General features: G+C 49.7%; 1 protein-coding gene across 9 annotated transcripts in view; it reads left to right on the top strand.

Annotated features, from left to right (window-relative positions):
* tp63 (tumor protein p63) overlaps nt 1-25785 on the top strand; it is a 30725-nt gene extending 4940 nt beyond the window's left edge. For 2 of the 9 annotated variants that reach the window (XM_076045128.1, XM_076045130.1), the window contains exons 3-14: nt 25-154; nt 11658-11915; nt 18603-18789; nt 18931-19046; nt 19392-19501; nt 19604-19740; nt 19914-19996; nt 20247-20371; nt 22250-22395; nt 22673-22820; nt 24149-24242; nt 24378-25785. In XM_076045128.1, coding sequence (XP_075901243.1) covers nt 25-154; nt 11658-11915; nt 18603-18789; nt 18931-19046; nt 19392-19501; nt 19604-19740; nt 19914-19996; nt 20247-20371; nt 22250-22395; nt 22673-22820; nt 24149-24242; nt 24378-24674 — 1831 coding nt within the window. In that variant the 3' untranslated portion in view covers nt 24675-25785. Of the gene's footprint in view, nt 1-24; nt 155-7238; nt 7411-11657; nt 11916-18602; nt 18790-18930; nt 19047-19391; nt 19502-19603; nt 19741-19913; nt 19997-20246; nt 20372-21451; nt 21573-22249; nt 22396-22672; nt 22821-24148; nt 24279-24377 lie in introns of those variants that run through there. The other 7 variants (XM_076045129.1, XM_076045131.1, XM_076045133.1 and 4 more) reach the window with 7 other exon arrangements.
* The last annotated feature ends 197 nt before the right edge of the window (nt 25786-25982 follow it).

The following is a 25982-nucleotide window of genomic DNA, read 5'->3' as shown; positions in this document are numbered from 1 at the left end:
ATGTTCTCTTTTTGGTGTACTTAGATCTGCCATCCACGCGGTTCAACCTATAGAGCTGAACTTCAGCGACAGTCCGGCTGATGGATCTGCAGGGAACACCATCCAGATCAGCATGGACTGCATAACCATGCACGAGCCTGAGGAGACATTGACTGTGAGTGCACATGCTTTCATCAGTCAAGGAAACATGACCTTCATGTTATGTACATGGGTTCAACGTGCTGTGGTGATCACTTCCAACTGTCAGCCTGACTGCAGACATTTGATGCAAACTGTCTGTGCCATCAGTAAGACTGTCCTCCTGATTTAGTATTAAGTCACTGGTACCTCTTTTGCTTTTTCTTTTCAAACTACTTGAAGGACTTCAATCCGGATAGTGATAACCGTTCTTTAGGCTGAATGACTCGACTCAACGGACCCCACATTCGGTGTGAATGTTTATTTCGCTGCAATATTTTATGCTATTCACAGTTGCAGAGTAAATCATGAGACTTTCACTCTGAGTTGCTGGAACTTCTAGTGGTAAATTCCAAAGACCCAATACCAGAGAGTCTTTTTGATTTTTCTTTCGATATTAGTATTGGACTTTCCCGGGGCTTTTGTAAAAGAAATACCAACGGTTGGGCCTGGTCGTCTTGTCTTCTTGCTGTTTGAGAGAGGCCCCCCAGGGACTGAAAGCTCCCTGAGAAGGTTGATAGTGTATGGCTGACTAGAATATGACTTGATTCTGCAATTAATCGTGCATCAACAATAATAATAATGATAAATAATGATGTTTTTGTTTTTTTTTCAACCCGTAAAACTGAAAACACCAAAGGCAGCACAGATTTTTAATCAAATTTTTTGATGGGCAAAGAAAAAAGGTTGTTAAATTAATGTTCTTGCTGTAGCCTACGCACTTTTCATTTCATTTCATTTTAATTCGGGACGAGCCCCGGCGATAGGACCAGCTCTGAAGCAGAGCAGGTCATCGCAGGGCCGATTGAGACCCACGTGTTCCTTGGATAGAGACCTACATTTCACACGCTCTGACATTTGACCCCTGACAAACCAGAAGTGAGCTAGTTTCACTTGTACCCTTCAAAGTAAAGTTTTTTTTCAAAAGAAATTTGAACCCCATTTTGACCCCTGACAAACTCACCAAATTTTGCAAGCAGGACAGACCTTCCCAAATTTCATTTATTTAAAAAAAAAAAAAAGAAAGAAAAAAAAGTGAAATCCGCTCAGTAGCACCACCTAGAGAAAATGGGGACTTTCTACCCCATTTTGACCCTCTTAACATGCTTCGATTTTTACCAAATTTTGCACACATGTCAAGGCTCCTAAAAATTATTGCATGTGATAAAAAGAAAAATGAAAGCGGGACCTGCTCCAGAGCGCCACCTACGACAGCCACATAGGCTCAGTCCCGCAAAACGCTGCTTGCAGCTTTTAATTCGGGACTGAGCCTCAGTGGAGGCCTGCTCTAATCATTATGTTTATTTTCTGTACTTGACTTAATGTATTTTATACAATAATTATTATCCATCAATTAACCATTTAATCCAAGAGAAATGAAATTGCACTCAACCCCACAATACCTCCAACAAATTATGGTTGCTTGTCGTGTTGGAAGGACCAGCCACTTCTCCCATGACAACACCAGAAAAGTTGAGACACTCATTCTGACCTCTGATTCAGATGTATTTATTATTTGTAACTGTGAACAACAGGAAAATATTTTCAGTTGGGAAAACACTGACGCAGGACATTCTGAATCGTGGTGTCCGATTGCACGGTGCACGTGTGACCTGCGATATAGACGCACGTGTAGCCACTCGGCGCTAACGCGCTCGCTCCCCTCCCAGCATAGGAATGCTGTTGTCCAGCCAAGTCGGAAAAAATAGCAAATAATTTCTCCTCTCTTTTTTTTTTTCTTTCCACCACGCTGAATAACGCTACCCTACACAACCCCTGAGGGGGGCTGTGATCCCTTCTTGAACTGGTGATTAATGGCCACACCTCCACCACCCACTTTCCTCCACGCTAGAGGCGGGGGGGGCGGGGGGGGGGCGTGACCGGCGGCCCATTGGCACGGCACCACGGGCAGCACCCACGGCGGTCGCGGTGCTGGCTTGCTTCTCATCCCCCCTCGCCAGCACCACCATCAAAACCCTCCCCCTTCCTCCTGCCACTCCACACCCCTGTGCAGAGGTGTGTCTTCCTCTTGAGTCACTAGAATGCAGCTCGCTGTTTAGTGCCCTGGGGGACTTATTTGTATTGTTCGGGGTTTATGTTTAATCCGAAATTCCTTTTTTTTTTTCTTCTTCTTCTTCTTTTTCCTTCTGGATTTTTTTTTTCTCCCCCCTTTCGCCGTAGCTGCAGGGCAACAGTTTATCGCAGCACCTGCCTCCCTCCACAGCAAAGGTCCCGGCTCTCGTCTCTCACTACTCGCCCCCTCTATATAAAGGTGGGGGTGAGGAGGGGGAGTGAGTAAAGGAGCGGGTAGAATGACTCGGAGGAATGTGGCAGGAATAGCGTCAGGAGAAACGCTATATCCTGCCCCCAAACAGCTGATTTTACACCCAGATAAACGCTGTGATCAGCTGTGCGTGGAGGACGCAGCGTGGCGTCGAAGGACGAGGCTCCGTTATCCTGGAAAAAAAAGCGGGGGGGTTACAGAGTTTAGGCAACTTTACAGCAGAGTGACTCAATCATCACGCCGCTCCTCTGAGATCTAGTTACATGTTTGTGTTTGACTCTTTTTTTTTTCTCTCTTCTTTCCTTGAGCACACCTCCACCTCCGCTCCCCTTTGTCCCCCTCCTCCGCCTCGCCAGTCTTCCTCAGAAAGTAAAAACTGTGGGCTGACGCTAAAATCACAGCCCCATGTTGTCACAGCGTCAGAATTTCTGCCAAATTGTTCCGCAATCATTTCCGTTATTGTGGACGGATCTCGAACATTTCATCACAGTGGGTTTTTGAAGCGCACGCATGAATCATCGGTACGAGTTTTCAAGTACGACCTGTCAGAATGCTGTGTCGTGGAAGTAGTTGGTAAGAAAGTAACAAAGAATTAGTAACAACTATTATTCATCAGAAAATCCAAAGCCAGCGTGTCGTCTCTGCACCAATGACCCAACCTTTATAAGCCTTTCTTTCTGACTTGAACGCTCCACCAATTTGCCTCCAGCACATGAAGTTTTTTTTGTTTGTTTTTTCAAGGCGTAGCACTGTGATATAAAATCTGCCCTTGATTCACTTTTAAAAAAACGGTTGTGGGTGTGTGGATGCTTCTGCAGCAGCTGTTAACCTTTAGGTGGAGATTTTTTTTTTTCTTTTTTTTTTTTAGGTTGCCTTAAATTGCTGGCACCGTTCTTAAAGGGCGTGTTTGCTCGGAGTGGCAGTCAACAAAGACGTATAAGCCACATTGTTTGAGGCAGACAAATCTCAGAACGGTAGTAATTATATCTGGCGTCGTCATCTGCATAACCACTTACTTTTGGTTTGAGTGGAAACACTCTTTGACTTGCACAGGCGTTAAACTACCTGCATGCATCGCAGTTCAGCCAAAGTCGTGTTTTGACACACAAAGTCAGATTCAGATGTTGGTGTTTGTCTTTAGCCTGTTGTGCACAAAGGACGAGTGACAAAGGCCGCTCGGGTGGTTACAGTCACGTATTAAACAAAGCTTCGCTTGGTGTTTGACAGTTTGGCTGTGCATGAGAAGCTGCTGTCATTAGACTGAGATTAGACTGTCCTCTGTAAATAGGTCAAGGCATGACGCCTTTGTTCAGGACGTTCCTTCTTTTACAACAAGGAACATGGAGAGACATCAATGGGTTGGCCGTTGAGATGGATGCACTTTTGCAATGTGCAGCAGGTTTGAATTAACGATGCAGCAATATACATTAGCAATAAGAGATCATCATGCATTTCTTAGTAATATGATGCCATAGTTGTATGGACTCTGGTGGTGCACATTTTAATACAATCAACTGTTCTTTGCAATCCCACTTCAGGAGTTTCAATTGTATTGAGTACACATCTTTCTTTATGCAGGAGGAAAACAGACTTTTCATTTTTATTTTATTTAATAAAATATTTCTTAGACTTATTTGTGAGTACAAAGACCTCACCTCCAGTGATGGTAGAGTTGCAGCTCAGAAAATTAATTTATTTAATTTTTTCCCACTTAGTCTGCTCACAAAACAATTTCATGCATATTCATCTTTGAAAAATAAATAAAATAAATAAAAAAAGACTAATTTAAGAGTTTGCTGGCAGTAGAGTATTGCAGGGTTTAAGGTGGTTTAAGGTGTGTGTGTGTGTGTGTATGTGTGTGTGTGTGTGTGTGTGTGTGTGTCGCGGTGGATGGTAGCGCACACTGTGTTGTGTCGAGGGCAGGTGTCTGTCTGTCTGCAGCCGCTGCAGCCTGACACCTGATACTAAACTAATCTGTCCGTCTTAAAGGAAAGAAGCATTAAAGGGAAAAAAACCTCTTTAGTCTGAGCCTGTGGATCTGCACATCTTTAGCTGCCGCCTGCAACAAACTCTCAGTTTCCATCACCACGTATCTGTGGCCATTTCAGACTGTTGCATCATGAAAGGGTGCTGGGAATGTCAGAATAAATTAATTATTTTACACGATAATAGTGTTAATAAACCCTTTCCCTGGCAGTGTTTGTCTCTCACTTTAGGCAGCTTTAAGACTACTGAAGAAAAAAACTTGCTGTACAAAGTTGGAGATAGAAACGGCAGTTAATTGTTCTGGTTTTCCTATCCTGCTGGTGTGAATAACAGATGCGTGTGGACCAATAAGGAGCTCAGAACAGTCTCATTAACAGGAAGAAAAACACATTTTCCAAAATAACCACCCAAAAAGTAGCCTAGTTTATCCAATATAAATCAATTTTCCTTGCAGAATTTCAAAATAAACGGTCTTGAGGGCCTGACACACCGAGCGAAGCGACGTGAATAAGCGACATGAAAATGCGTATAAAATTCGCTAGGGGAATGAAGTTTGGGGCTCTTTCCGATGGAGTCGACTGCATCCTGATGTGATGGTGTCCTGGTGATGGTTGGATTGAAAAAGAAAAAGAATAAAAGTCTTTGGGTTCACCCAATATTGTCCTTGAGAGAGGTGTTGCAGTCATTAAATTAATGACTTTCGTATGTCTCGTACCTTAGTTTATAGTGGACATGTTTATTCTGCTTATTGTTTTGCTAAAATTATTATATTATATGATCATTATTATTTGTTTTTTTCATGTTGCTCATGTTGTGTGCGTCAGGTGGATATATAGGTCAGGTGATTTCACTGCGTTGCAGGTGGAAGACACTGAATGTCTGGTTAAAAAGTGACGGTTACCAACCGTTTTTCTGTTTATGTGCCTGTTGCCATAAAATATTTTTTTGTTTCCCTTTGATTGTGCATATAATTTGGAAAGCTTTTCGAGACAGATTTAAAAGTGTGGTGACCGAGAAGTTTGGTTTTACATGTGTAAAACAAACCACCGTCTTCTTCACCGCAGCTTACAAAGAAAAAGAAAAAAAAGGCAGAAACAAGAGGAGATGGCTGAGTTCATCACGGCGATCCAGGGGCACAAATTCGACCCAGTGAAATTTGGCCAATGTCCGTTGGAGGACTGCTCCGTCAACTGACTCCGCATTGGCAGAGGGAGAGAAAGGAAAGAAAAAGGAATTACGTGAATTATCCGACGCCTTGCGAACTCGCTCCCAGTGTGTAAGGACTTGAAAGCTTACCTCAGCTCCGAGGTGGAGGCCGAGTTAATGTCCGGGAGGCAGCTCCAGCAACGGCAGGAAGCAGCGAGCGAGCGGAGCGGCGCGGCGCGCTGGGCCACAGCCGTGCCCTAACACTCTGCTGCGCCCTAACCTCTTCTCACATGCCAGTGTTGTTTTAACATAATGATAAGTTTGTTTAGCAGAGCTAATTACCGTGCTGTGAACGGGCCCTGATGCCTGGGACCCCTGGGGGGAGCAGAGGGAAGGGGAGGGGTTGGGGGGGATCGGGGGGGGCTCCTGAATTGGCCTCCTTTAAGTGTTGATTAGCCTTTGTGACAGTGCTGACCCGTGGGCCCGGGCCGGGTGTGGCTGCTGATTGGAGACACTGCCCCGAGGACACAGTTGTGTTTAAGTTTTCAGACAGCTCTTAGATCATCCTGACCACAGGGCAGCAGCTCCAGAACCCGACCCCCCCCCCCCAGCCTGGCTGCTCTGTAGTTTCTGGAGTGAATTGTGCTCAGCAGGCCGACCCGTCCTCCTCCCTCGTCATCCACCACAGCAGCAGCACAGCCACGTGTTTACACGCTCGGTATCACCGCATTTTATTTTCGGCTTCCCAGGAGTTGATTGCATCTTTAAATACACAGCTTTGCATATGCATGCGCTGATGTTATCTTAATGCACGTTTAACAATCAGCACTCTGCGGCGAAGGAGACCTGGTTTAAAAGCACAAAAATCCACCAGGGGTTTAGTCGACAGTGCAGAATTTAGCCGCTGCTGAAGTTTTCCCTGCCGCGTTGTGTTGTGTTGAGTTGTGTTGTGAAATGCTAAATTAGTGGGGGGGGGTTTACTGGAGCGCTGACTGCTGTCTGGAGAGACGGCTGCACGGCGTGAGCGAGGCTCTCAGCCTCAGCCACTTGTTTCCACAACAGATCTACATCAGTCGTCTCTGATAGATACAAGCAGTCTACAGGAGCCAGATTGTCCTCCGGAGGTACACCTCCCACCCCCACATACACACACACACACATTGGGATGCAGAGAGGCTGCGATTCTTATGCTAAGTAGGCGCTGGAGTGGCTGACTCCTCGTCTGAGTTCCCCGGCTCTCACTGGCCTCGGTGCAGCGTTTAATCTGCTGCACCGAGGCCAAAACTCATCCATTAGGATTCTAGTGGTTGTGAAAATGAAGTGGGCAAATACTGTCACTTTGAATGGCATTGGAATATGTTCACCGCAGTTGCGAACGTCATTTAGAGTGCCCTCACCGAGGTTTATTTTTCAGCAGAAATTAAAATCGATCAGTTTGAGATTTATTTTTTATTACTACTTGAAAAATTGCGGCGGTGTGGAAGAAGTGATTCTCCTGGCGGCAGCAGACTCCTGCGAGGGCTGAAGACTTTGAAGTGAAGAAGCTTCTCGGGATGGGTGTGGACTCAGGTATTAGACAGGTACTCCTCAGGCCCCTCCCCCCTGCTGCCCCCCTGGTATATAAAAGCATGTGGTGGATTCCTATAGAAGCTTCTGCTCGTCCACTCTGTATCTGCCCCTCACGTCACTCCCTCACAGAGTGAGAGCAAGAGATTTGTGGAACCCTGGAGCCAGTGGAACAGACAGCAGCCGCTCTGCTCAACCTCAGCGCCAACATGTTGTACCTGGAGACGGGCTCCACCACGTCGTACAGTGAGGTAAGTCAGGCTGCCGGGGGAGGCGCGTGGGGCGGGGGGGGTCGGAGGACGGTGGCATCCGCCGAGGCTCCGCTCCCCCCCCCCAGAGTTCTGTGGAAAGACCACCAGGTGCCACCTTCAAGTCAACGTCCACGCAGTTCGCTAGATGTTACGGTGGTGCCCCTCAGCGCTCCACAAAAGACTGGAAGAAAAAAAATCTTGCCCGCGGTAAAAAAAAAAATGTTGTTTTTTTTCTTGAAATTTTTTTAATGATAAACACGAGAAGAAAAAAAAACAGCCTTCCACACAGTAAAAATTTCCATGAATGCTTCAGCGCGAGGTTTTTGTTTTCAGTTTTTTCACTTGTGTGTGTGTGTGTGTGTGTGTGTGGCGGTGAGCAGGGGAATGTAAACACCCGCTAAACCCATTTGAATACTGTGTGTCCTACTTGTAAAATGGCTGCTGCTGTCTGGCAGCGGATGAATCCAGTCAGCCACCGTGATTTGTGCACTCGCATCTTACCACTCTTCTGGTACATTGGCTCTTTTTTCGCTGCCAGATCGACGGAAAGATAATGCATTTTTTTCATACTTTTGTAATTTAATTGGTAAATCAAAGATAGACAGATAAATAATAGATTGATCATTTGTGATTAATGCTGTGTGTTTTTCTGCTCTGATTTGGTTGTACCTTTGTTTACATGGTAAAACGTTCGAGTGATGAGGCGGGAAAAAAAACAAACATTTTAAGCGCTGCCATCTGCATGAGAAATGAAAAGTTGTATTTGAACACTGTGATTAATGAATCTGTGTTATCAGGGGTCAGTTGTAATGACCCAATGGGTGTTTTAAAGTGAACTGATATGGAGGTGATAAGAACTGTGTGCTGAGGTTACCTTCAGCTCTGTTTGTGAGGAAACGCAGCGTCACATTCTGGATGTTTGTTCTCTTTCTTTTTTCTTTTGTTTTTTTAGGTTTAAAATCATCAGAATTGATCTGTGCAACAGCCGGAAGAAAACTTTTAGCGATTGAGGCCTTTTCGATATAAGCAGAAGCGTGCAGTGTGACCCTAATGTTTGGAAGTTTTCAACTGTTGATGGATGTCTGCTTAGCGAATCGGTGACTCAGAGTTGGACTCGACTCCTGACTCGCTGCCTTTTAGCCGCCGCTGCATCCACGGGCAACGCCGGCCAAGTGAGCGCTGATAGATTCTCAGATTGTAGGTTGCAGATAGCAGGTGTGTCAGGTCGCTGTCTTTCAAGTTGTCCGGGGGGGGGGGGTCTTCTGGTGGGTGGGGGTGGGGGGGAAGGTGGTCTTTAAGTGGTGTCCGACTCCTCTGTGTGCGAGGTATCGGGTTCCCCTCCCCTCATCCGTCCGCAGCCTCCCAGGAGCCGCCGCTCCATTAGAATGTGGCTGCTGCTGCTGCTCAGTGGTCCGGGGGGGGGTCGTAATTGCTTTTAATGGCGTGTTGACGTAGATACAATCACCTGCTCTGCCCACCCCAGCAGGTATAAGGTGTAGAGCCCCACCTTAGCCCTCTGAGCCTTTAACGCCTCCCTCCCCTGTGGTCAACTGTGTGTGTGTGTGTGTGTGTGTGGTGGTGGTGGTGGGGGGGTCTCGGCTACGTGGACAAGAGGGGAAGGTTGGATGGGGGGTCCGTGGAGAGCCTGGGTTTGGCTGCTACCACCACCCACCCCACCCCTAGGGCCTGGTCCACCCTGGTTCCTGTCAGCAGGAACCAGGAGGTGCCTCTGACCACCTGCAAGCAGGACGGTGGTTCATGTTTCAAAGTGGCCTTGCAGTAAAAGAAAAAAAAAAAACACATTCACACGCCTTTCAAATCGTGTGATCCTCTCATCTTGTGGCTGGTACATTAAACAAGCTGCAGAGATCCAGAATGTTTTCCCTGGATCCTCACATGTGGCCAGAATATCATGTTTAGTCCATCCACTGGGCCAACCAACACAACAGCTCCTTTGCTGCTTTGTCGGAGCTGTTTCCCCCCCGCCCCCCCTTCGCCGCGTATTCTGGATTATTGAGATTCCCACACTGTAATCAAGACGCCTCCGTTTCCCCCCCCCCCGGCCTGTAAAAGCTTCCTCCTCCCCACCCTCGGCCTCTTTTTATTCTACGGGGAAAGCAATGAGCTCCCGGGACTGGAACAGACAGCAGAAGGGGGAAAAAAAAAACCCCTCCAAGACAAAGTTTATTAGAGGCTGTTGAGGATGTCAAGCTGCTGATTTACCATGTTCCTGCTTAGCAGCCTGACATCTCAAAAGGGCCCAAACACAGCAGCGGCTGTAAAGGGAAGGAATTTTTAAGAGCGGCTCAAGTGGTTATTAAATGGTGGCTGTATTATAGTGGAATAAGATCTGATTGGGGGGAAACGGAGAGACTCCTTGGCACGGACCTGATGTCCCACTTCCACTCAATTAAACATTAAAACATGATGAGTTTAGCTTTGGCCTCCACCGCCGGGCCTTCACTATCTGGTCAATCACAGCTTTATCCCTCATCTTTGATCCTCACAGTCGCCCCAGCCAACGGGCATTAGCCTCTCTTTTTTTTTTCCCTTTTCTTTTAAATGTGTGAGTCTTGTATGTCAGCCGCTCTGCTCCGCGTCCTGCCGTTTCATCTTTGGCCGGCGTCAAGCTCCTCTGTGTGGAAACACAATTTGGCATCGATAATTGGCGCCTGTCACATCCACCTCCACAGCCTGCAGCTCCAGGGCCGCTCTGCGTCATCGCCACGGCCAATTGCGCCACAGATCAAAAGACAAATCAGCCGTATTGCGATGGCTTGAGGCCCCCCCCTCCCCGAGAAGGAACAGGATGGGAAAACCAGGAAGTGGCGTCTCGAGTGGCGTCGTGAAGCAAGATGGGATTTTTTTTAGGAAATCAATTGCGATGAGATAAACTGATAAACTGGTCTTCCGGGAGATAGTCTCACAATGGTTTGAGCTGTTACGTCTATTTATTTATTTGTTTGTTTGTTTGTTTATTCCTCCTCCTCAGGGATCAGAGTCACCGGGTCATTCTGCAGCTAATTGACTTTAACCCTTTATAATACACTTGTGCAATTAGCTCCATTGTCAGGAAGTGTGTGTTTTGGGGGAGCCCCTCCCTGCTGAAAGCTAGAGGGGCCCTGCAGCACCGTGCTTTCTCCCCCCCACCCACCCTACCTTTTCCTCTTGTGTGTGTGTGTGTGCGTGCGTGCGTGCACGCGCACATGCACGTGCCCTTTTTCACAAAGCACTTGTCTCCTAACACCTGCATGCCCAGCATAATTGTTCCCCAGACAAGCGCTTCTCCTTAAGCCCTATTGTCATTGTTTCCTGGGGGGAGGGGGGGGGGGTTTGAGGGGTGAGGGGGTGGGGGGGGGTTATAGTATTCACACACGCACATTCACTCTATGACCCTCATACACACTCAAACGCTGCTCCCCTGTGGCCCTGTTGCACAAGTATGCTGAGGTTGACTCGGCTGACCTCTCTCAGGTGTGTCTGTCTGACTGTGTGTGTGTGTGTGTGTGTGTGTGTGTGTGTGTGTGTGTGTGTGTGTGTGTTGTTTCGTAATTGCAACCGCCACTAATTCAGTGCAGCTAGCTTGTTTTCCACCAGTCATCTGGCCGCTGCTGGCCAACACCTGGCGGTGCAGCGGGTGCGAGCCGGACAGCTGTGGGCGGCCGTGCCCGAAATACGCGGGAGGCCTCTGGCCAGATTAACGGCCGTCTGAGCGGCGAGAGCAGCCACGGCACCTTGTCCAGGAATGTGCCGAGTATAAATGGAGAGGCACGCTGCGAACGTTCTCCTCCGAGGTGTTTCAAGGCGGACGCTTTGATTGTGTTCTTCCTGTCGGGGTGGTTGTGGAGGAGGTGGAGGAGGAGGAGGAGGAGGAGGAGGCCTGGAGGCCCCTGAGGTCAAAACACAGAGAGAAGCTTGAAAATCTGCTTCTTTAAATTTGAGGTTGCGCCGCTTGCAGGGAGGAGCCGCAGTGTAAAAACAATCCAAACACAATCTCCTCTCATGTGTTTTCCACAATCAACGCCATCAGTCGTCACTGTAATCACAGATCCTGTGATTAAATGTGGTCTTTAAGCTTTTATAGATTTATTTACACCGTCGTGGTTTCATGCACCACACAGGTTATTAAAACACTTTTATTTTTTTTCGTTTTTTTTTTTAAACAAATCTTGTTTACTGGGTTTCGAGTTTCACAGAATACTGACTGGAAACGCTCTTCTTCTTCTTCTTCCTCCCCCCTCCCCCAGTCACAGTACACAAACCTGGGGCTGCTGAACAGCATGGATCAGAACATCCAGAACGGCGGCTCCACCTCCACCAGCCCGTACAACAACGACCACGCGCAGAACAACGTGACGGCGCCGTCGCCCTACGCCCAGCCCAGCTCCACCTTCGACGCCCTGTCGCCGTCGCCCGCCATCCCATCCAACACGGACTACGCCGGGCCGCACACGTTCGACGTGTCCTTCCAGCAGTCCAGCACAGCCAAGTCAGCCACCTGGACGGTAAGACCTCCTGTCCAACCAGCTTCCTGTGCATCCTCCATCTACCTCCACATGCTTCTCTTTCTACTTTCACTGCGTCCCTCATGTGTGAATTTGTTGCTGGTTCCTGCACATCGGAGCGTTTTACTGATTTATTGAAGCGTCTGGTGAAATCTGCATGAAATTCTTTTCAAGTGTGAACAGTGAATCAGCGAAGGCTGCAACCAAAGGAACTAAATTAAAATGTAAAAGTAGAATTAGTGCATCACTGCCTTTTGCAGTATTTATTTAAACAGACAACCAACTCTTCTCCCGCTCAATGATTCCACACGTGTCAAAACCCAACCGGGACCCTCGGAGACTCTGCTCTTCCCGCTGGGTGTCGTCACACCAGCCGGTGATTTGTAAATGGGGGGAGTCGAGGGCGGGGCCTTCCAGCCATGAGCTCCTTATCTGCCTGCTGATCAGCGCCGCAGGGGTGAATGTCACCCGCACGTCCCACGTTGCACAACCACATCTGGAGGCGGTGAATCATAAAGCATTGAATCACCACTGATCCTCCCCAACTCCCCCAGTACTTCACTGGAATGAGAGAGGAAAAGTCAAAGAGCTTCAAACTGTTGCACTGTTAATAATTCTTAATATTTGATAATAGCTGGTCAACATTACCAGCTCTCAGTCAGTTTCCCAGAGTTCCCTGGTGCTTCCTTGATGACAGAGTTGTCGGGGGGGAGGGGGGGGGGTAGTTGGGGCGTGGAGGTGGTTGCAGACCAAACAGGCCGTCCAGGTGTGACGCTGCCCTGAGCGGGTCGGCCGTGATGCTCCGCCACCCCTCCCCCTCTGCTCTGTCATTACGCACGGCGGCGGTGGCGGCACAGCTGTTGCATCAGAGCCCCCACCTGCTCGCTTGTTTATGTGTCTGACGCGCACGCCACTGCCGCCGCCATGTGACACGGTGCCGATGCACCCTGGCGGAGGTGGGAGATGTGAACCACCGGAGCCCCTCGTTCACGTTGAAAGGAACTTTTCTGGCCTTTAAACTAATTACACGGTGAGTGAAACAGTGGAGTCTGGCCCACGGGTCGACCTTCCTCTCTCTCCCGTCCTCCCGCCTCGGCGGCGGCGACCGTTAGCGCCCTCAGCGGGGAGTGCTCGGCGCTCGCCTGCTGCCTCCCCACTGTGGGACCGTGACATTTGGCCGATTCCCACAGTCGCATCGTCATCCCTCTCATTTTCACGTCCCCGAAAACAAAAGTGTTTCTCTGACGTGCAACCGAGAGGGGGAGGAGGAGGAGGAGGAGGAGGAGGAGGAGGAGGAGGTTCAGGTTCGGAGCACGCGGTTATTTTTTGTTTTGTTTTTCACGGCACACCCCGCCGCCTCTCTGGGTGCCGCTGCCGCAGACGCATGCGATGCAACAGACTGCGCGCAGCAACCTAGCGTCACAACACATGATGCAAGACTGGTTTGATTGGGCCGACTTAGAGCGGAGAGGAAGGTGGATTGTGGCTCATTATCGCTGACTCAAGTGTGTGTTTTTCTTTTTCTAAAGGCCGAGAAAAAAACAAAAGGTGCAACCAGCTTAGTTTGCAAATCAGGACAGAAAGAAATACAATGACAATAATAATTTAAAAAAACGAATCAATAATCACAAACACCGTTAAGCAATTAAAAGTGAAAAACAGGGAATGTTTAAAAACAACAGGCGCTAATGAAAGTGTAAAAATGAGTTCTGAAGCGTTTTAAATGAGGACACTGAGACAACATCATTGGTTTATTGATTGATTGATTTATTAAGTGCACCATCATTTATTCAAAGGCCTCATTTCACTGCATCACAAAGCCACTTAATCCCCCCCCAAAACTGAGCAGCGCTGTCAGACACTGAGCTCTTCTCCTCCGAGGCCCCTTCAGCTGATCCCGGGTCAGGTGTCCCGCGGTCCCGCTACCCCCGCCCGAAGGTGACGCCGCCCCACCGAGAGGCTCCGCTGGTCTTTTTTAAAGGCCTGCGGGATCTTTCGCAGGACTTAGTGGACTGTGTATTGTGCTTTTTGATGACTGTTCTTCTGGAGACACACCTAATCCCTCACCCCACACCTTAACCTCTTCCTGTCTAAGATGACTGTGTCACACACACACACACACAGAGGTGCAACACGTCAACGTTTCCCAGAACTGCTCCCACATCATGGCCTCTTTAATCATTTGGTAAAAAAGAAAAAAAAAAACAGAAGAAGAAAAAGGAAAACACACCTAGCAACCGACCTCCGAGGGTTCGGCCGTGCGTGCGTGCATGCGTGCGTGCGTGTGTGTGTGTGTGTGTGTGTGTGTGTGTGTGTGTTTGTTTCATCCCCTTTGCGTCTCCTAATTAATGGCTTGTCGCGGGGGGGGGGGTGGGCGGCCCATTGTGCGGCCACCGACGAGGCCCATTGTGCGGCCCGAAGATTGGTGGTGTTTGCCGTGCGTATTAGCCGCCACCGTCGGAGTCAAAGGAGCGGGAGAGCAGGAATGTGACGGCAGTGAGCTGCGGACCGGAGCGCCGGGATTACAGTAATGGATCGAGGGCCCTTGCAGATAATACCTGCGCAAACACCCGAGTGCCTCCTTCCTGAACTCGCTGCTCCTGGAGCTGGATGGTGGTGGAGGAGGAGCTGCCGCTGCCGCTGCCGCTCGCTCCGGCCTTTTGAGTTGCTCAAACAGACGAGTGTTTCCAGCGAAAGGCGGCAAGACTCGTCTTGCCCCTGGAACATCTGCGGGCCCGTCCCACGCCTCACGAGATGGGGCCGAGACTTGTTTGTGTCAGGATGCTTGTCACGACTCGCCCCGGCGGCCGCAGCCAGAGAGAGACAAGCCCTCAGAGCTTCAGGTGGGGGGAGGAAGAAGAAAAAAAAAAGAAAGGTTGAGGGGGAATTTTTTTTTCTTTCCGTCCTTCTTTCTTTTTTCCTAAGGCAGCGTTGAAAAGGTTTTTTTTTTTTTTATATATATAATACGGGCTCTGAGATTTCAGCTCCTCCATCCCTCCCACCCTCCCACCCTCCCTCTCGAAAAATAAAAACGAGGACAAAAAGGGTGTTCTACCTCTTCGTCTCTCTCTCTCTCTCACTCCGTCTCGCTCTCCCTCCTCCTTTTATTTCCAAACCTAAAAATTCCTTCGCCGGCTCCCGCGGCGACGATTAACCCTGACAGAAAGCTGGATGGCGCTCGCTGCTTGTGTAAATACGGCAGAAGACATCAGTCTGTCATCGGCAGGAGATCATCGGAACTGAGCCCCCCCCCCCCGTCTCTCCCGCGGCGCACCAACCAGTGTTGTGTGTTGGCTGAGCTCAAAGCCAACACGGCAATAATTGGCACTTTAATGCCTGCCTCTTTCTTTTTTTTTCTTTTTTTTTTTTTGGCGGGGGGCGTGGGGGGGGGCTAAACGTTTAACCCCTTTTTTCCAAATACAGGGATCAATCTGTTTAGTTACTAGTTTCGCTTTCATGGCCAGTGATGGCCCTGATTGGCTGATTCCCCCTCCCAGTTTGAGCGGCGACCTGCACAAACATGATGCCGCATGTCGGCGCACGGCCTCAGGAACAGGCCTCACCGCTCGTCATCATCATCCCATACATACATATATATATATATCTAAACATATATATTGAAGGAATAATAAATGTTTGTGTTACTGCTCCAAACTTCCACCTTTTTTGAACCCCCGCACTTTTTTTTTACGATGAAAAACACGACTGAAGAGAAGAGAGGAAAGAGGGCAGTGGAGGGGGTGGGGTGGAAAAAACAAGCCCCCCTGCGCGCTATTGCCGAATTAAACGGGTCTGGGAGTCGCTGCAGGCGTGACATGACATGTCAGGTATGAGGGAGACAAGACCAGAGGCGCCACACAGCGCTTGTTTAAGGCCCGGTGTTTGTCGGGACTTGACTTGTGCCTGCGCCCGCAGCGCCTGTCAGCCAGAGAGGAACGCCACAGCTGTGGGCCTGCCTCGACCTGCAGCCCACGGGAAGTGCGTGTGTGTACGTGTGCGTGTGTGTTCGTACACGCCGCGCCTGTTGAGAGCGCCGTTGCACGCACAAAGCGTCGCCCGTACGGGCAAATTGTACGGCTTGCACGGCGTCGGATTGTAAAACTGAAAATCAAAGGAAAAATAGAATAAAATAGAAACCGCTCTCCGTGATGTCGGAAGCTCCCGGCCTCTTTTTTTTTCCCCCCAGCCCGTCCCCACAGAGGGTTTGCGCCACTTGTGTTTGCACTTCCAAGCCGCTCCGGGTGTTTTGTTATGGTCTTTGGTCCGGGCCGACACCTGGACCGACGGGCAAGTCATGTGACCTCCTCACAAACACTCCGAAACAAGGTTTCCTTTCAAATGATTGTGATTAAGCAGCTCACTTAGTGTGTGTGTGTGTGTGTGTGTGTGTGTGTGTGTGTGTGTGTGTGTGTGTTTGGCTGGCTGGCTGGCTGGCTGCGCAACTCACATTGTGACCAATGAAAGGCTCATAATTACACGTTAACACCTGAGCGCCGCGCCCAGTGTGAGCCACTGAATCTCATCCATCAACGGGAGGCCGTCCTCCACCCTCGGCGCTCTCAGCTTTAGCCGCCGCCTTCTTCTGCAGCGGCTCCCGCTCTCGCTGCTGAGCAAACACACACACACACACACACACACACACACACACACACACACAGATCGGAGGGGGACCATCCCAGCCCTGCAGCTACAAACTTTAAACAGCACACACACAGCCCAGTGTGTGTGTGTGTGTGTGTGTGTGTGATTGATAGAACAGCGTGATTTGATCTAAACAAACTTTGCTTTTCTGCCCTCCAACAGCCCTGATAAGGTTTTTTTCTCTTCACCTTTCACCACAGTAACTCAGCCAACCTTTCATTAGTGAAAAACACCACGTACCGCCGATGTTCCTTTCGCGCCGCGCGGATCCACTATTTTTCTTTTCTTTTCTTTTTTTTCTTTTCTTTTCTCATCTCTTTCTCTTTCGCTCCGTCTCCTCGCCGGGCTTCTCCAGCTCATTTAGCTGAGTGACAGCGGCGTACGAGGGGTATCGGGTGAGGAGCCGGGAGACGGCCGCTTCCATTTATCTTCCTCCTCTGTCCTCTTTTTTCTTTTTTTTTTTTTGAAGTTGCTTTGATTTTTGTTCAGCGGTTGTGTTGACGGACACAGGGATTGAGTTTTGCTCCCCGCGTCAACTGGAAATGCGCTAGCGAACGCGCAACCCGCCTGATCCGTCCGACCTGAGCGCTATCAGTCAGTCAATCAGCTTTCAAGCAGAGGCGTCTCAAAGCGCTAGCTTGTACAATCAGAGGAAAACCAACTGTAGCCAACAGTGGCACATCGATGCGTGCTGCTGTTCAGATCCTTACTCTAGAGAGATCATTCTTAATATCCTTATGCCCTGTGTCTCCAAAAAAAAAGACACGCTCACCCTCTTTTACATGACATCACATGTAAAAGAGGGTGAACGTGTCTTTTTGGACCTTGTGTGTGTGTGTCAGTGTGTGGAGGTAAATTTGAGGTGGCCTCAGAGGTGGAGCCAGACTTCTTCTCTTCTTCTCTTCTTCTCCAGCTGCTGGAGGCTTCAGCCAGACACTCCTGCATTAGTGCTGCTCTTTCAGTGTTTGCGTTGATGAGTCCAAAGTTGGTCCGCGCCAAGTTTGTGTAACGTTTTAAAGGGCGGTGCAGGTGGCGTCTGGGATCCCTTCCTCCTTTTTTTTTTTTTTTTTTCCTTCTCTCTCTTTTTAATTGAGGTGGAATTTTTTCCTGTTTCATTCCTCTCCAACGCTGCCTCGAGCGCCTTTCACAACCTTCACTTCACTTCAGAACAAAAAAAAAATTAACCTTCAGAGGTCGCTCCCCCCCCACACCCCCCCCGGCTCCACTCTGCACTCCTCTTCCTCGCGGCAGCAGCTGTGACTGGCCGCCCGCGTTCACGCAGCGGCCGCCCGCGTCCTTCGGGGACCAAAGCGCGTTTATCTGTCCGCTTCACCTCGTCGCGGCGTGACGGGAAGTCGATGGCGAGCCAGTTCTGTCTGAGGAACAAGCCTCACCCCCCCCCCCCCACCCTGCACCCTCTCATCCCCAGAGGGACTGGGTGGGGTGTCTGGGAGCAAACCTGACTCATTTCCATCCAACCTCCAGCAGCAAAGTGGCTGCTTGTGTAGCACTGCCAGAGCTCTTCTGAAGGAGCCTCGTCTGTGTGATGAGCGGCCATCAGATTCTCCTCCGCAGATGAAAAGCAGCGGCGGCGGCAGCAGCAGCAGCAGCTTTAATTGCTGCTGCAGGGGGTCCATTTTACGGCGCTCCACGGAAGTCCCACAGGCCCTGGGAGGCATCTTTGGGCTTTTCCACTACACCCAGTGTGTGTGTGTGTGTGTGTGTGTGTGTGTGTGTGTGTCTGTTTAAGTAGGTCATAATCACAGTCTTGTGGTGAACCCGTTCAGCCTCAGGGATGCCAGGAGTGTCCGGCTAGCAGGTGTTCCACACATCAATTTGCTCATAAAATGTTATTCCAAAAAAAAAAAAAAAAAATTGGGTTGAAGCCCCCAGAAAAGTTAGCAGACACGACAGTAGTTTGGAGGAGTTTTCTCGTCGTCGTCGTCGTCGTCGTCGTTTTTTATTAATTCCAGCAGCTTCAGTTTGATGGACTCTCTCTCTCTCTCTCTCTCTCTCTCTCTCTCTCTCTCCCTCTCTCTCCTGCAGTACTCGACAGACCTGAAGAAGCTCTACTGCCAGATCGCCAAGACGTGTCCCATCCAGATCAAGGTGCTGACCCAGCCCCCGCAGGGCGCCGTCGTGCGGGCCATGCCCGTTTATAAGAAGGCGGAGCATGTGACCGAGGTGGTGAAGCGCTGCCCCAACCACGAGCTCAGCCGCGAGTTCAACGACGGTCAGTCCGCACTCTGTTTGTTTGTTTTATGTTTTTCTTCCAAATCCATTTTGTACGATTCCTTCTCGGCCTAACGCCCCTCCCACTCTCACCCCCCTCACCCCTCCCACTCTCACCCCCCCTCACCCCTCCGCCCTCCAGGTCAGATCGCCCCTCCCAGCCACCTGATCCGTGTGGAGGGAAACAACCACGCCCAGTATGTGGAGGACACCATCACCGGGCGGCAGAGCGTCCTGGTGCCCTACGAGCCCCCCCAGGTGAGCCCCCCTCCCCCACCCCCTCCATCAGTCTGGCCACGCCCCCAGGCAGCTCCACATCCTGTTCAGTGGCTGCAGTAGCCCAGCGTAGAGACGGCGTAAAAGAGCTGAAATCTGTAGATTCTGCTTCCTGTCTGATGATTTTAAACAGGAAGTTACATCTGATGTTACATCTGATTTTTAAACATTTAGATCATCGAAGAGCCTCGACTCCCTTAAACCTCACTGTCAGAAACACCTCAACAACCTGATTTTGTGGCAACGCGTGTCCAAATCTGACCTCGTAGCTGCTGCTCTTCTCCGGCTGATCTCTCCCCTCCTCCTCCCCCCCTCCTCTGCCCTCAGGTGGGCACCGAGTTCACCACGGTACTCTACAACTTCATGTGCAACTCCAGCTGCGTGGGCGGCATGAACCGGCGGCCCATCCTGATAATTGTCACGCTGGAGACCAGAGAGTAAGAGTCGACCTCGTCTCCTCCTCCTCCTCTTCCTCGTCCTCCTCTTCCTCCACATGGCGTCTGACTCTCCCTCTCCTTCTCTCTCCCTCTGCGTGACAGCGGCCAGGTTCTGGGCCGCCGCTGCTTCGAGGCCAGGATCTGCGCCTGCCCGGGCCGCGACAGGAAGGCGGACGAGGACAGCATCCGCAAGCAGCACGTGACGGACGCCACAAAGAGCAATGAGGGTACGAAGCACCGTAAGTAGGGCCGGGGCTTTGGTGGCGGGCTGCCAGGAGGAGGACGCCCTCCCTCTCTCTCTCCCTCTCTCTCTCCATCTGTCTACCTCCCTGCCGCTTCTGTCTGAGGCTCACTCGGCCCGATGTCGTCCAGCCGGCGCTCACGTTCTTCTTCTTCTTCTGCCTCTCCGCAGCCTTCCGCCAGGTCTCCCACGGCATCCAGATGTCGGCCATCAAGAAGAGAAGATCCACAGACGAGGAGGTTTTCTGTTTGCCGGTGAGTTGCAGCGTCTGTTTCCCGGGGGAAAAAAAACCCTGAATTAAACAGTGAAACTCATAGCACTGTGATGCAGCGTTTCTTTCAAAAAAGGAAAAACACTTTTTTTTATTCTTGATCTGCAAACGTTCGATTTCCTTCCTTGAGCTCCACTTGATCAGCTTTTCACGAGAATCAGTTTCCCCACTGGATTCCTCGCATTAATCTCTCTCTCTCTCTCTCTCTCTCTCTGTTTCTCGCTCGCCCGCAGATCAAAGGTCGCGAGATCTACGAGATCCTGGTGAAAATCAAGGAGTCCTTGGAGCTCATGCAGTTCCTGCCGCAGCACACCATCGAGTCGTACCGGCAGCAGCAGCAGAACCTGCTGCAGAAACAGTGAGTGGCCGAGCCTCCGTCGCACCCCGCTAGCCGTTAGCGAGCCGAGCTAACTCGCAGTTTCAAACAACGTCGTGAAGCCAAAGCTTCAGCTCGGCCTCTTAAACGTGAGCTGCGGCTCCCTGGTGGTGGCGCTGCCAGTCTGCGTGGAGATGAAGGTTTGTTTTATGAGTCTCATGAGTGGTTCTCACCTCCTCGGCCCGCGCCAACACACACAACCCCCGACTTCTGACAGATGTTGTTTTGTGCAGAGATCGGAGGTGAACGCCTCTGGATGTTCTGCCAGCTTTTTTGCACAACAGCGCCTTTTAAAAAAAAAAAACAAAAGGAAAAGAAAAAAGGCCAATGGCTCCGTCTCATCTCTTTGCCCGAGCGTAATTAAAAATGTCTTGCATAAACGCACATACACACACACACACACACACACACACTGGCTCCGCCCCCACGCCCACTTTGCTATAAGCTACGGAAAAGACGAGATGGTGTAAATGATAGTTTGACAGGCCTGTGATGATAATTACTGCTTATGGTTCCCATGGAGAGAGTGGCTGAGATAAAACCTCCATTCTCAGATCCTCCCGTCCCATTATGAAAAAAATGACTTTTTTTTCTCTTTTTCCTAAAAGTGTTCAGCCCCGCATGTTTGGGTAGAAATCAAGCCGCTCAAAGTCGAGGTTATATACCAGGCTGGCTGCTGGAACACCCTTCACCTTCTTCTCTGCGTCTCCGCCCATGTTGTCACTGCAGCTTCTCCAAACAAAAGCTTCTGTCAGCGGCTGCAAACATTTCTGTCCTTTATCTCTCCTGCCGCTCCTGTGTAAATGCAAAATCACACACACACACACACACACACACACACACACACACACACACACACACACACACACACAGAACGCTCTGGAGAACCAAACGTGTTACCCGCGGTCGTAGGCTGCCCTCTTGTGGACGCTGTGTTCAGTGCAGAACTCCTCCGAGGGTCGCTCTTATTCCCCGTTTCTCTCCCTCTCTCTCTCTCTCTCTCTCTCTCTCTCTCCCTCCCTCCCTCCCTCCTCCCTTTTTTCTCCCATTTCTTCACTTCAGTCTGATTAAAACCCGTCTTGGTCGCCACCTAGTGGAACCCGCTGGAGAGCAGAGGCGGCGCTGCAACTCCTCCTGAACATTCCTCCTCTTCCTCCTCCTGCTCGCTGACCTCCTCGGACCTCCTCTCTGTCAGCGCTGCTCACTTTCTCCTGGTTTTCCTTCTTTTCTGGCCCTCTTCTTGCAACTCCAAGCGGAGGACGGGGCCTCGGGTTGCTGAAGAGAAGCTGTGCAGAGAAACAGTGCATGCGTCATTTTCTTTTTCTTTTTGGTGTCCGTTCATCTCCTTCCTGTTTGTTTTTGTCGTTTTTGAAATGTCCACGACTTCTACCATTGAGCCACAAGCTGAAGCTGGACAGGAACCAATATTTACATCCTTTTTTTTTTCTTTTTTTTTCCCCTTGACCGACGGATTCTGAGCTGGTCTCACAACTTCTCTCTTGCTGGTGGTGGGCTGATCATGAACTGATTCAACTGAGAGAACTTTTTAGCTTTTGGATTTTTGCTGGGGTGTTGATGCTGGTCATGTTTTGTAAAGTCACTGCGGGACAGTCGGCCAACATGTAATTTGCACTCTTTTCTGTTGGAAACAGATTTTCAAACAGTGTCCGAAAGTGGTGTTCTTGTGTCTGCTCCGTTGTGATGTAATAAAAGTGCTTTTTTGTTGTGCGTGAATCGAGTCCTTTGCGTGACACTTTCCTCTTGAATTGAGACCGAGGGATGAGAAAACCACGGAGACGCTGATGCTCCCTGGTGTCTGTGCTGAAGTCAGCAGCCTCTAACCTCCCCTCCCACCACCAGGACGTCGGCGCCCCCCCAGCCCTCCTACGGCTCCTGCTCCCCCACCCACGGCAAGGTGAACAAGCTGCCGTCCGTCAGCCAGCTGATGAACCCCCACCAGAGGAACACCCTCACCCCGTCCAGCATGTCTGGAGGCCTGACTGACAGTAAGTGGGGCCCCGCCCCAGACACACACACACACACTCACACACCGCACCCAGCCGTCCCTCCTGGGCGTAGTTGTACCCTGATCAGTGCCGCATGTCTGGGCAGGCCGGTGGGAGGGGGCGGGGCTTAGACAGCTTATAAAGAATGTAACCCCCTCCCTCCCCCACCTCCACCCCCAGGACGATGTGTCATGTGACACACACACACACACACACACACACACACACACACACACAGGTGACGCTGAGCTGAGCGCAGCTCCTCTTGTCTCTGCAGTGTCTCCCATGATGGGCACTCACCTCCCCATGAGCGCTGACATGAGCTCACTGAGTCCCACACACGCACTGCAGCCACAGCTCCCCCTGGTGCCCTCCTCGCACTGTACGCCCCCTCCTCCATACCCCATGGACAGCAGCATCTCCAGGTACCTCGCCCGCCCGCACACACACCCCAGTCCGCCGGGTCGGGCTGGGAGAACCAATCAGAGCGGCTCTCGCCGCTTTTTAAAGGTCCCACCTTGTGTCGCTAGTTGGTCCATCCGTCCGTCCGCTAACTTCTGCTGCTCGCTCCAACTGTTCAGAGAGAGAGAGAGAGGGAGAGAGAGAGAGAGAGAGAGAGTGTGCAATCACGCTCGGTCCTGGAGGGCGGCCCCTTTGTGATGTCACAAAGAGCAGCGCCACCGTCACCTCTGCTACATTGATTGACAGCGTCGCCCACCCGGTGCTGGCCAGGCCCTCTAAAAACTTTCCTTTTGCCAAACAAGGTCCATCAAAGTTTTAGCCGGGGGGGGGCTGTAAACAGGGGGCTAAATTAGCTGTTTTCTGGAGATCTGTTGTTTATTTGTGTCTATTTTAGGGCTGTCGAAGTTAACGCGCGTTAACTCAAACTCCTCTGAACGGCACTATACGGAGGAAGCACCGCGAAGCTCGCGCACGAGCCGCATCCCTCCTGTTCATGCCGGGTTTACGCTGGCCGCGAATAGCCGCGGAACGTAGCCCGCTTCCTGTCGGCGCCCTTTTTAACCAAAGGCGTCGTTCACGGCAAACTCGAAGCGGCGCGCACCTCCGCGGCCGCCTCGCGCCGTGCAGCGATCGTTCGCCGTCTGTTTTATTTTGTGCGCGAGCCGCGAGCGATCCGCGTTCATCTGGACAGGAAGTCACTCAAAGAAACACGTGAGAATCTGGTTAATTTAAAAAAAAAAAATAAAATACCGCAATTGCTAAATGCGATCATGGCTTGAGAATACCTCAAGATTTGAGGTGTTGTTTTTTTTTTTTGGCGGGAGGGAGATCTGGACAGTATAAGTATGTAATCGTTTTGGAACAAAGGAATTATTATTGTCTTCTCCATTTTTTCCGAGAGTATAAGAAACACAATAAATATCTTGTTAAGCAGGGTAAGAAAAAAATAATGCAATTAATTTGTGATTAATCGCGAGTTAACTCAGGACACTATGCGATTAATCGCAATTAACAACTGAATCAACTGACAGCCCTAGTTTATTTTAATGCTACATCATAAGAGGCTCTACTATAGGCTGGGATGAAAAACAGATCTAAACGATCTAAAAAAGAAATAGGCAGAATGTGGGATCTTTAATCTTCATGTTGGAGGAACTACGATAGATTTAACATTAAAAAAAAACCTCATGAGGAGAAGAATCAAACATCCGACATGTCGGTGGGAGCTGATTGGCTGTTGTGCTGTTGTGCTGAGCCTGACTGGGTGCCCTCTCTTCTGTTCTCTTTGCAGCTTTCTCATACGGCTGGGCTGCGCCGGCTGCCTGGACTACTTCACAGCACAAGGCCTAACAAACATCTACCAGATAGAGAACTATAACATGGAGGTGAGCCCCTGCCTTTCCAACAGCAGTCAGTAGATGGTGAGAGAGAAAGAGAGAGAGGCTCCGCCCCCCTGCCCCTCCAGACGCTTACTAACGCCCCTGCCTCCCTCCCCCCCCCTCCTGTGTCGTGCCCACTAGGACCTGTCCCGGCTGAAGATCCCCGCCGAGTTCCAGCACATCATCTGGAAGGGCATCATGGAGCACCGGCAGGCCATGGACTTCTCCCCTCCCCCGCACATCGTGCGCACCACCAGCGGCGCCTCCACCGTCAGCATGGGCTCGTCGGAGGCGCGCGGCGAGCGCGTCATCGACGCCGTGCGCTTCACGCTGCGCCAGACCATCTCCTTCCCGCCGCGCGACGAGTGGTCCGACTTCTCCTTCGACCTCGACTCGCGCCGCAACAAGCAGCAGCGCATCAAGGAGGAGGGCGAGTGAGGCCGCCGCCGCCACCACCCCACGCCACCGTCTGTCATTTCACACCTGCTGGTGGAACATTTCTTTTTGGTTCTTTATTGCATCTTTTGGATTTTTTTTTTTTTTTTACGGAATTTAAGAGCAAATGATGATTGCATATTCAAATAAACTTTGCACTTATTTTCAGTCATTTTTGTTCTCTGCTTGTCGTTCCCCTCTTTGGAAGCATAAACTGTCCTGCAACAAGGGTTTTTGTTTTTCGCATTTAATTAAGTTTCTTGAGAGCACTTAAGAAATCCTGAGATTTCAAGGTGGCCTTGATTTTTTTGTTTTTTGTTTTTTGTTTTTCATTCAAGTGTTCATTCCCATTGTAGAGCATTATTATGGCTTCCGTTTCTAGAGGGTTTAGTTGGGCTTCTGTTTCTGCCACAGGCCGCAGCTCCAGTGTCTCTTTACTTTTTTCTGTTTCTTTTATTTTTCAAATCGATGGCAAAGTTTTTAACCACTGTCACTTACATACACTGGTAGTTTCACATGTGGCACAAGTCAGCAGTGATTGTATACATTTCAAACATTTCCTGTCAGAAGTATTATTTTCATTAATTAATTAAAACTATGTTGTTATTGTTTTGTGTTTTAATTATGCTGTATTTTTTAAGTCTTTTATGAGACCAACGCATCACTTTGTCACATCAGATGATTAATTGTGTTGACAGATGCTCTATCAACCAGTGTTTTTCAGTACAGCAATATGACTGATTGTGTGTGTTTGTGTGTTTGTGTTGGTGGCTTTTTGCCGTTTAAAAAAAGGTTAACTTTCAAGAAGCATGTATGGTAGAGGTCTTTCATTTGATAACTGCCAAGCAAACCTTTAGTACAAATGTATATAAATTTGTATAGTTTTGTTTATGTTTGGGTTTTTTTATAAAAAAAAAAAAAGGCGTACATAAAAAAATGCTCAGAGCGAAACGTGCACATGCACAAACCTCTACAGGCAAATGGGGAAGTAGTCTGGGATTGTTTTTACAGCAGAAAACCTGCTATTTTCATATTTTTATACAATGTGTTGTAAATATGTCGCAATATGCTGAGGGTATTTTCATATAATTGAAATAAATATCCATCATGTCTATGCTCCAGTCTCAGATTATTTGTGGCTCTTCCACTTAACCTTTAATCATCATCATCTGCGAGAAAAGAAAATGGATGAGTTGACTTTTCAAATGCTGCAAGAAAGTCATTTTATAGACTTGCAAAAAAGAATGAACATTCATTCAAAGAAAAGGAGAAGACGCACACGTTTTAATATCAGAACAGATAGCCCAGGTC

This window comes from Nelusetta ayraudi, unplaced genomic scaffold, assembly GCF_046127955.1.
Source record: "Nelusetta ayraudi isolate G7.1 ecotype Tasmania unplaced genomic scaffold, CSIRO-AGI_Nayr_v1 ptg000084l, whole genome shotgun sequence".
In the NCBI taxonomy this organism is placed as follows: Eukaryota; Metazoa; Chordata; class Actinopteri; order Tetraodontiformes; family Monacanthidae; genus Nelusetta; species Nelusetta ayraudi.
Note: the sequence above shows the minus strand (reverse complement) of the source record. Positions and strands in the feature narration are given on the sequence as shown.